This window comes from Pseudorca crassidens, chromosome 11 (assembly GCF_039906515.1).
Source record: "Pseudorca crassidens isolate mPseCra1 chromosome 11, mPseCra1.hap1, whole genome shotgun sequence".
NCBI lineage: Eukaryota > Metazoa > Chordata > Mammalia > Artiodactyla > Delphinidae > Pseudorca > Pseudorca crassidens.
In genome coordinates, this window is record NC_090306.1 from 97,153,814 (window position 1) to 97,165,238 (window position 11,425).

General features: G+C 51.7%; 1 protein-coding gene across 1 annotated transcript in view; it reads left to right on the forward strand.

Annotated features, from left to right (window-relative positions):
- SYNGR1 (synaptogyrin 1) overlaps positions 1 to 4,955 on the forward strand; it is a 28,968-nt gene extending 24,013 nt beyond the window's left edge. The window contains exon 4 of the mRNA XM_067698139.1: positions 1,123 to 4,955. Coding sequence (XP_067554240.1) covers positions 1,123 to 1,344 — 222 coding nt within the window. The 3' untranslated portion in view covers positions 1,345 to 4,955. The remainder of the gene's footprint in view (positions 1 to 1,122) is intronic.
- Positions 4,956 to 11,425: the final 6,470 nt, after the last annotated feature.

Below are 11,425 nucleotides of genomic sequence, written 5' to 3' on the forward strand. Positions count from 1 at the left end.
ACAAGGGTATGTAGAACATTAGCATTTTCCCATCACAGGCAGATTACCTGGACTGGGAAGGTCTCTGGAGAAGACTTTCAGTGCAAACCTATAAACATTGTCGTTTAATGACAGATTTAATTTATTCCCTAGCTTGGTGTGATCAGTGTCATTGTCCTTCATAACAATGTAACTGCTTTTACTGGAAAAGAACTTCCCGCCTATGCATTTATGCAGTAGACAAGTCTTTCCCAACTGGGTCCTGTGAAAAAAGGGCTTCAGTGGTTGGATAAGGTTGGCAAATGTTGCTTGCCATAGTTTTCCCCTTGGGGATCCCAGCATATATTAGTCATTAGTCAAAGCTCTGACAAGTCCTATAGTCTTCTATTTAACTCAGTTTCCCAAACTTGTTTGGTGAAGCATTTCAGTTAGAATTAGGTTCAGTGACAAATGACAGAAATCACAAATGACAGTGGTTTAAACAAAGTCTAAGTCTGGGAAGACAGTCCAGGGCTGGCATAGTGGCTCCAGAAGCCTATAGTGACCCAGACTTCGTCCATCCCTATAATTTGGCTCATGGACCTCATGGTCCATTATGACAACTAGAGCGCCCGCTATCACACCTGCATTCCAGGCATCAGGTCAGAGGGTGGGACAGAGAACTTGGGGGTGACCCATTGACTAGAACTTAGTCATATGGCTATGCCTAACTGCAAGAGAGACAGAATAGCTTTTAGGAGATGCCGACATTTCTCTGTCCCACCAAAACCTTTTTCTCCATTCCATCTAACTCCCTAAGAACACATCTTGAGAAGGATGCTGTGGGCCTTGGGGGCATTTTAACACTCCAAAATGAAGACTCTAGAATTTTTGTTGACCCAGAGTGACCTCTGGGATTAGGGGCCATAGGGCAGGTGATTTCTGAAGTTCTTTGTGGCTAGAGAGTGTGGTTCTGGGCTGGCTTCGAGGACGGCCTTCCCTCCTCCCCAGTCAAGCTTGTTTCATCTTCTGTGTTTTGAGGATATTTAACCCTCTATTGCCCGTGTCCTGTGGACTAACCTCTGCTAACCCAGTGCTCTTGTCTGTCTTTCCCCTAACCGTCCCCTGCCGCCTGTCCTTGTCCCCGCCGACCCCCGTCCCCAGGCGGGCCAGGCTGTGCTGGCCTTCCAGAGGTACCAGATTGGCGCAGACTCGGCCCTCTTCTCCCAGGACTACATGGACCCCAGCCAGGACTCCAGCATGCCTTACGCCCCCTACGTGGAGCCCAGCACCGGGCCAGACACCACCGGCATGGGTGGCACCTACCAGCAGCCGGCCAGCGCCTTTGAGCCCGAGCCCCAGGGCTACCAGTCACAGGGCTACTGAGCCACAGTGACCACCTGCCCCCCGCCTGCCTGTGACCTGCCCCAGCTGCCCCCTGCTCCCCTTCACACCCGGCCCCCTTCTCCCTCCCAGGCTGCCCTACCCGGTCCCTCCAGGTGGTTCCACTGAGGTCCAGGGCAGCTCGGGTGGGATGGGGCAGTGAGGTGTTGGGGGGGTATCCACATGTGTGTGCAGGTGTGTTCAGCAGGGCCCTGGGGTGTTTGCATTCGTTCCTTGTGTCTTCGAGCGTTCGTTGAGCACCTACTATATATCAGGCCTGTGCTTGGCATGAGTGCTGAAAGACAAATGGTCCCTGGAAATGGGGAAGAGGAGATGTGGAGGAGGCCCTACTGGTACCAGAAGTAGGAATGGAGAGAAAACTAGACCCGGAGGATGCTGGGAAGGTTTGGCTGCAGGGTGTGAGCACCCACAGGACACTGGGGGCTGTCACCCGCTAGGAGTGATACAACTGCCCTGCTAGGAGTGTTGGCCTGTCTCCATTTTATGGCTGAGGAAACTGAGGCCTGGAGAGGTCAAGGTCACTCACCCAGGGTCATTCAGGCAGCCAGTGATAGAGATGGGGCCAAGCCCAGGCCCCTGACTACAGAGCACCTGCTGTCCCCTGGCCTTCCCACCATCCCCCCTCCCCGAGCTGGGGGCTCCACCGCTCAGTGCTACCGTCACTCTGGGAGGGCTTGGGGACCTCAGCCCATGAGACACCCTGATTCTGCTGCAAGCCAGGGGCCTGCTCTTCCCCGACTGTTCCCTCAAGTGGGACAGCCCTGCCTCCAGGCCCCTCTCCCCACATCCCGCCAGCCCCTCCCCTGGCCGCCTCCCAGGGCGGGAGAGCCAAGAGGGCGGGCCTGGCTCCCGTGTGCTGCTCCGTGCTGCGCATATCCCGCCAGGAGCTCCAGCACGCCTTTGTGGCCTCCTGGCGACTGACCATGTCCCTGCCTCTCGGAGGGGCTCGCTATGTCCCTGCCCGGGGCCGAGTGGACGAGGAGGCCTGGATGGGGAGCACGTCGCCCAAGGTTACAGTGAGTGAGTGGCAGGGCTGGGCTTGCTACCTGGTCTCCTTGGTCCCAGCTACCCAGCAGGTGCCCCATTCCCTGCCCTTGTGACCTCCCAGGAAACAGAACTGATCTGGGACACTGTGTCATCTTCCCTCATTTGGGGTCAGCCAGGGTCCCAGGGGCTGGGACAGCCAAGCCAAAGCCTTCCAGAAGGCCTGCCAGTGGCCGGTCTCCCTATGGGAAGACAGGGGCTCTAGACCCAGCAAGGCCAGCCTGCAGTTGCTGTCGTGGGACAAACTGTCCTCAAGATGAACGGTGAGAGCCCCTGGGGCGTGGAAGGCTCCGGGAGGCCACAGGCTGTAGGAGAGAGGGTGGCAGGTGTCCTCAAAGGCACAGGGAGGGTTGTGGGGGACAGGGAGGGACTCTTACACAACGTGGGCTCTCCACTGAGCCTTAAGGGTTGGGGAGGCCTTGAAGAGGGGAGAGGTGTGGAGAGACCTGGGGCCCAGCGTCCACCAGCCAGTGCCTCAGGAAGCAGGGCACTGGGATTGCAGGTCAGCACGGTGCTGGGTGTTCCCACCACCAGCCCCCACGAGAACCCTAAGGGGCAGGTAATATTTGTTCACTTGCCTGTTGATTCAGCAGTTATGGGGCATCTGTGCTGGGAATATAGAGGGTGGGGTCCCTGCCCTCAAGGAGCCGACAGTCGTCAGAGGTGAGCATTAAACCGACAGCTGTATCCAGGGTCCGTTACAGGGGTGAGGCGCTATGCGAGTGCATGACGGGCTGCGGCTCCCCAAGGAGGGGCCCTGAGGATGGGCAGCAGTTAGCTTGGCAATGAGGGAAGGAGAGGAAATTTCCTAGGCAGAGAAGAAGCATCGTTGTCCCCACTTAAGGGGAAACTGAGGCTCAGCACGTGAATTAGCAGTGGAGCATGGATCAGGTCTGGTCAAGTCCTCCCAAGAGGCAGCGGTGACGGGAGAGGACCCCAGGCAGCCAAGTGACAGCTGCTTGTTGCTGACTTCAGTTTTCCACATCTGGGGAAGGGGCTCTATCTATGGTTCTCTCCCCCTGGGTGGCCCAAGTGGGGACAGGATGGGGCTCTGGTATCTGCCAGGTTGAGCAGTGGAACTGGTACCAGAGCAGCGGTTTGCGAAAAAGGTAAGGGTGGGAGTGGGTGTGTTTCTGGCAGAGAGAAGCTCTGTGCCCACATAGGATTCTATGAGAAGTCCTCTCCCTCACCCACTCCCCACCAAAAACATCCCTTGCTGATGGGCACCAGGAGACCCCAGGGTGCTGCCCATCTCTTCCCCTGGGCACCGACCAGCTGCTGGTGATGCTGGGCTAGAGGGCAGGATACCATTTAAACTTTACCCGGTCGCTGGGTGTTTATTACAGACTCTACCTGCCACCCCAGAATGGGAAAACTTACAAGGCCCTGCCAGGATTGGGGGCTGCTGAATCATCACTCAGCATCCCCACTAGTCCTGGGGTGCTGCCCAGACAGGGTCCCGTGGTCAGGCTGTGCTGCGGCGGGGGTGAGAAACAGGAGCAGGGATTTGCAGGGCGGGAGTTGATTGAGACCCAGGGCTCCCGACTCCCCTGCTGAGTGGTTGGTGGGGAAGCCCTGCTCCTTCTGTTGGCTGAGGACAGCCCCCGGGGACCCCAAGCTTAGAGCCTGTGCTCACAGGCCAGCGGTATCCCCTTTTCCCTCCCTGCTGCCCCCCTCTGCCTCCCCCTTGCTTCCAAGCCCTTCCTTGGAGAAGGGCACCCCTGCAGTCCGACCTTGCTGAGTTTGGGCTCCCTCCTCCCGTCAAGCGCAAGAGAGGGCCAAGGAAAACTGGGTTCCACACAAGTTTAGAGCTGCACGGACGCTTAGGGGTGGTAGAGTCTGGGCCAGGAAGACAGTGACTTGTCCAAAGTCAAGCACAGAGCCAGAGGTTCGGGATCCAGGTCTCCTGTCTCCGAGTTGACACTCGTCCTGCTCCATCACAGGCATCTGGTCCACCTGGGTGTGTAACAATTGAGGGACTAACTCCCAGAGTGCTGGCATCTGCTCCCCACTCCACCCTTCCCTGGTGGTTCTTGATCTTCGAAGACTGTTGGGGGTCCCAGGCTTCCCCCCACATTACCCCTCGGGAGCCCCCAACCTTGGCCCAAGACCCCTTTGATTCTCTAAGGAGCACAAAGGGGGAGCACCCCTCCCAAGAGTTTGTGGGAGGATGGACTTGTCCATCCGTCTCCCAGCGCTGCCCCTTGATGTGACGCTCGCCATCCCCTGGTGCCCACAACCCTTGTCTGGGTGCCCTGGCCCTTCCCGCAGCGTTACTGCCTGTGTATAGTATAAATATATATATTTTCTGTATATAAGATGTATAATATAAGGCTCCACAAATATATCTCTGTGTGCGTGTGTGTGCAGTGAATGGCAGTCCCCATCCTGGGCCCCCACTCTGGACTCCCCCACCACCTGGTTAAGTCTCAAGAGTGAATCCTGTGGCCCCATGGCACCCTCCTCTATGACATCCGTCCATTTGTGGTGAACCAAGTGAAGGTGGTGACTTCTGGTGACATAGTAATAAAGTGAAGACTCCAAACCCACCAGTGGACTGCAGAGTGTCACGGTGTTTTTTTGGTTCTTGGTGAGTGTGGCTTGGCATTTGCCCATCCCCTCTGTCTCCCCTGACCTGGAACACGCTTTATTTGTTCATTAATGTTTAGTAAAAAGTAAAGTCATTACAGATGAAGCCAATGCCCCTCACCTTCACATGTGTGCATGCACGCACACCCCATCGCCACTCCCTTTCCTGGTCCCTTCCCCAACCACACAGGCAGCCAAGATTAGCTTGGCCTCATTCCTTCCGGACCATTCCCATGCTCTTACGTACACATGTTTGCAGGGCGCTGTTTTTAAAGTTAGTGGCCCTCAGCTGCCACAGGATTTATTCAGACTCTGTAAAGTGCCAGACACTGTGCTGGGCCCTAGGAGTTCAACACTGAACCAGGTAGACACCCCTGCCCTTGCAGAGGTGGTCTTCCAGCAGGGGAGATGGACGTTAAACCAACGTGCAAGCAAAAATCTCAACTGTGTGAAGTGCTGAGAGTGTCAGAAGATGCGGTTTAGACCTGGGCCCTTCTGAGCAGATGACCCTTAACCTGAGCTGTCTAGGATGAGCAGGGGTTCGCTGGCAAGAAGGTGGGCTGGTGAGCATTCTGGAGAGGAACTAAAACGCTGTCCTGTCTGGGGAAGAGCTTGAGAGTGGCGGACAACGGAGAGAATGTGGAGGGTACTCGAGTTCCACGGCGCAGGGTCTTGAGGCCTGCGTAGGGGTTTGGTTCAGAGTCAGTGTGTGGAACCCACTGAAGAGCGAGTGACCGTCCCAGTGTGTTCTTTAAAAAGACCACTCCGGTGGTGAGATGGCAGTCGAGGTTGCTGCCCAGTGTTCAGACAGGAAGGTCACCATGGCGATGAGAAGAGTGGAAGAAGTTTGACGGAGGAGCAGATCAGTAAATAATGGACTGAGTAAAGAGGGGTGAGGTGGGTGTGAGAACACCTCCCAAGTACTGGAAGTGCTGGAGGTCAGGCTGGCGGGGAGGAGCAGGTGAGCTTGGCTCTCAGTATGGACCTGTCAGTTATGGTGCTGGCCACGCCCACTCCCCTGCTCTCTGCAAATTCCGCAGTAGTCCCGGCCTGGGAAATAGCCTCTAGGCCTCTGATTGGACAGAGGTGAACACCTGATCCACGGGCCGCCCCTTCACAGGCTGATGTGTCCCAGGACCTTGGCGCCATGGCTGTTATAAAGCACCGCCCCCCCCCGTCCCACCCCACCCTATGACCAAGCCAATCAGGTTGCTTCCCTCGGCGATGGAGCAGAGGGACTGGTCAATCGGGTGGGCGGAGACTCAGGAAAGGGTGCGAGTTCCAGGAGAAAGTGGAGAACCGCAGGTTTCAGCCTACCCAGGTTCTGTCCTGCTTTGCTTTAAGGAGGCCCGAAGGCCGCAACTGCTTGCAATCAGAAGAGCCCCACCACCCCTGGAAGGCCTGCCCTTGAGGCTGCTGTCCCCCCACCCCCAGCCCGGCGTGAGGAAGCGTACCCCTGGGACACAGTGGGGCCGGGCTCCAGCCCACTAGCTTCTGCTTGACCCCGGGGCTCACCTGTAACAGCCTTTCCCCTCAGTCTTCAAGAAGATTAATGGAATTGTGATCATTTAGTAGTCACACCGTCCTCTATTTGCACTTTCTGTCCTCGTCATCATTATTCCGGTATTCCCTCCACCCTTTACAGTTACCACTTGTCACATATTGCCAAAGGACTTCAAAAATTGACATCGAAGGACTCAGATCTGCCATCTGGGATGGGGGTGGGGGAGCGATTCAGAGGAAAGTGTCTCAGGTGGAGAAGACTGCGCCCCAAAGGGGATGAATAGGACATCACAGTGAAGAGCGTCAGCCTTCCAAGATGACCAGCGCTCCACACTGTGATGTGGGTTTTAGAAAGTTATCACGTGGTGGCCATTCATTGGACTGGAGGGAAGTCTGTAAAAGCCTGAAGGTGTTGTCACAGAGGCAGGACAATTTGCAGAAGTGTGAAAACCCTTGAAAAAAATACTAGTTTTCAGAATCAGGGCCGCTACATAATTTGCAGAGCCCAGTTCAAAATTAAACGCAGGGCCTCTTGTTCAAAAAGCAGTTAAAAAAAAAAAAATAGTGCAGTTAAAGGTACTAAAATATAAAGATTTTTCCTTTCAAAATATTTTATTACGTTTTTTTTTTTTTGCGGTATGCGGGCCTCTCACTGTTGTGGCCTCTCCCGTTGCAGAGCACAGGCTCCGGACGCGCAGGCTCAGCGGCCATGGCTCACGGGCCCAGCCGCTCCGCGGCATGCGGGATCTTCCCAGACCAGGGCACGAACCCGTGTCCCCTGCATCGGCAGGCAGACTCTCAACCACTGCGATACCAGGGAAGCCCATTTTATTACTTATAATGATAAGTAAGAGGTAATAGTGATACATGAGTAACACCATAAACCTAAAATTGAAAAATAAATTTTTTATTGTCATAATTTTATATAATACAATAAATAATAATACCTTGTTAATATGATATCTGATCATTAAACTATTCTGGCTTACTTTTTTGTAAATTCATTTATTAAGTCATCAAAACGTACTTTTGTCAACTTCATTTCCATTGACATAATTAAAAGCTATGACAGTCATTCTTGGCAAATGCAAGATCACAAATAATTTTTTATAATTTTTAATTTTGAGGATCTTTCTGCTGATGCAGTTGTTACTGGAGTTGTTAAGAATATTTTATAGGCTGTCACATTAGGAGAAATTTCTGATAAACTACTTCAAAATATATCAAATATTAGTACATCTAGAACTGATGATTCTTGTGGAACAATTTTTCTAAAAAGACTTAACTCTTCATACAAACCAATTTCATATGTCTGAATTTAATTTTATATGTAGTTATACAGTGACATTTTAATGTTTCCCCTAACATTTTCTGTAACTTGTGGAAGTTGTATAAGAAACTGAGTGACTTCATGATTTGTATATAATTTTTTTTTTAATTTGGTTGCGCCAGGTCTCAGTTGAGGCAAGCGGGCTCCTTAGTTGCAGCTCACGGACTCCTTAGTTGTGGCATTAGAACTCTTAGTTGCAGCGTGCATGGGGGATCTAGTTCCCTGACCAGGGTTTGAACTCGGGCCCCCTGCATTGGGAGCGTGGAGTCTTAACCACTGCGCCACCAGGGAAGTCCCTGTATATAATTTTAATAACCTGTTTATACATTTGCTTGCTCTATCTTCGATTACAAGGAAAAATTAATTTTAAATTGCCTTCTTCATTAATAATGAAACTTCAGTGAAAATAGAATTCTTTTCTGAAGAATATGATCTTTAAATTTAATTTGTATTTCTAAGCCTGTGAATACTTGCTTTGCAGTGCTGCAGCGGTTTTTAAAACCAGAGGTTCTAGCTCTAATGAATTCTGATGACTCCCTGATATGCTTTATTGCAACATCCATGTGTATGCTTTAGTTTTGTGATAATTTGCTGACATCTTACTGTGTGAGTGCTGGCAGCTCCTGTCCCAGACTTAGGCCGCAGAGCTTATATTTGTGTAGATGCTACAGAACGGGCTCTTCCATATGCGGTTCCTTCTCTCACCACGGCCTTGGTGGACTGCTACCATCTTCTACTGCTGCCGATCTGGGCTCAGATCCTGGCCCCTTGCAGCCCCACGGTGTCCCAGATTGCCCAGCCAAATGGGTGCACTGGGGTGGCCAGGCCAACTGCTCAGCACCCATACCGCCCACTGCCTGCTGTTTTTTTTTTTTTTTTTTTCCTGCTGTTCTTGATGGCCAGAGCCTGCTTGCTGCCACCTGGTGTATCTTCTCCGCTCATACACATGCATCAGCATCCCATTCGACTTCTCTTACAAAACAAGTTCAAGTAGGGTTTCCCTGGTGGCGGAGTCCGCCTGCCGATGCAGCGGACATGGGTTCGTTCCCCGATCCAGGAAGATCCCACATGCTGCGGAGCAGCTGGGCCCGTGAGCCATGGCTGCTGAGCCTGCGCGTCCGGAGACTGTGCTCCGCAATGGGAGAAGCCACAACAGTGAGAGGCCCCCGTACTGCAAAAAAAAAAAAAAAAAACAAGTTCAATTATTAAGAATTTCAAGATGGCGTATGCTGGCATTAAACCAAAAGCTGGGTCCATTCTGAGAGCAGGGCTCTGTGTGACTGCACAGGTCACATGCCCATGAGTTCAGCCCTGCCCAGAATACTGATTCTGCCCCCCTCTCCATTTCCCCTTTATTCTATTCTGAATCTTTCTTTTCCTTCTCCTTTTACTCTCTTTGTCAAGTACATAGCTACACTTGACTGTGGGCCTGTAATATTGTGCTAACAGAGGAAATACATATTTGGTCTTCATCCAGTCCCAGTTTCTGGCACAGAGCTCCTAAAATCCTTGGAATTTCTGAATGATATGGGTAAAAGAAATGTCTTTTATTATTCATAATAAGCCCCTTTCAACCACACCTGAGCAGATGTTAATGAGGTGACTTTTGGAAAGCCCTTAAGGATGGGGGATTAGTTCCAGGGGTACCAACCATGTGCTTAGAGGGTTGGAACTTTCAGCCCTACCCCCTGACTTCTGGAGAGATCGGAGGGGCTGCAGGTTGAGTTCAATCACCAACAGTCAATGATTTAATCAATCATGCCTACATCATGAAGCCGCCATAAAACTCCTAACCAAAGGGGTTCCAAGAGCTTGTCGGTTGGTGCTGGGAGGATGGCAGGCCTGAAGAGGGTATGGAAGCCCTGTACCCACTTCCACATGCCTTGCCCTATTCATCTCTTCCATCTGACTGTTCCTGAGATGTATCCTTTTATAATAATAGGTAAAAATAAGTAAAGTACTTTCTGGAGTTCTGTGAGCCATTCTACCAAATTATTGAACACAAAGAGGGGGTCATGGGAACCTCTGATTTATATCTGGTAGGTCAGAAATAGTTTCTGAAGTGAGGGCAGTCTGTGGAACTGATCCCCTAACTTATGGGATGGGACCCTAACTCCTAACTCCAGGTGGATAGTGTCAGAACTGAATAGGGTTCGGTTAGGACACCCAGCTGGTGTCAGAGAATTGGTCAGTGTGGGAGAAGCCCCACACTTTTAGTGTCACAAGTGTGAGTGGGACTAGGTATAGAAGAAAACAGTGTTTACCTGCTGTATAGCCCAGGGAACTCTACGTCACTATGCTGTACAGTAGAAATGAACACAACATTGTAAAACAACTATACCCCGATTAAAAAAAAAAAAAAAGAAAACTGTTTTTTTCTTTTAGGGCCAGCGCTATGCTAGGCACTTTGTATTATCTATTTCACTTCTTCAACGCCTATGGATAGAGGCACTAAGCTGATCCCATTCTACTGAGGAGGAGCTGGGTAGAGCCAGGGTCACACTGGGGCAGAGCCTGAAGCCCCATAGTGCACCCAACTTCAAAACCCATGGCTCTGCTGCGCTCTAGAGCCCGCGAGCCACAACTACTGAGCCCGCGTGCCTAGAGCCCGTGCTCCACAACAAGAGAAGCCACTGCAATGAGAAGCCCACGCACCGCAACGCAGAGTAGCTCCCACTCGCTGCAACGAGAGAAAGCCCGCGCGCAGCAACGAAGACCCAACGCAGCCGAAAATAAATAAATAAATTTATAAAAAACAAAAAACCCATGCTCTGGGACTTCCCTGGTGGTCCAGTGGTTAAGACTCCACACTTCTCCTGCAGGGGGCGCGAGTTTGATCCCTGGTTGGGGAACTAAGATCCCGCATGTTGGGCGGTGCGGCCAAAAAAAAAAATGCTCTTAGCCACTTTGCTGCTTTTTGTTGAAATATTTTTATACACTTTCAGTAGTTCACATGTCCTTAAAGGCTGTTTTATGCAACAATTCCCCCGGCTCTGAATATTTCTGGATCAGCAAAGGCTTCAGCTTTGGTACCCATCCATTTTCTGGGCTTACCCATCTCTGCTGTCTTCCCAAGCCTGTCCCAATACATGTCCTAGAAACGCTACTTCAAAGGTTTGAGAGAGCTCCGACAAAACCAAAAACCTTTTACTCAAGTTTTTCCAAAGTCTGCAGGCTTTCCAAGTCACATCAATTGGGTGGTGGCATCGGTTGAGCCCTAGCGTCAACATGGCAGACTCCCAGACCCATCCTTGGCCCTTTTCTCAATCCATACTCGCTTCCTGGGTGAGCCCATCTGGTCTGTTGGCTTTAAACATCCACCGTATACTGACCACTCCCAAGGTGACACCCCCAGCTCAGGTCACTTGTAGATCCAAGTGCCTTTACACGGAGATACCGCGTCGACATCTCCCATTTAACATACTCAAAGCCCAAGTCCTGCTGATGTTCCGCCCTGAAACCCAGACTCCCCAGCTCAGTGAACTCCGTCTTCCACATGTTCAGGGGGAAATCCTTGGCGCGGTCCTTGGTTCCCCTTTCTGTCATATTTCACATCTGATCCATTGGCAAATGCTGTAAGCTCTTCCTAATTCTCCA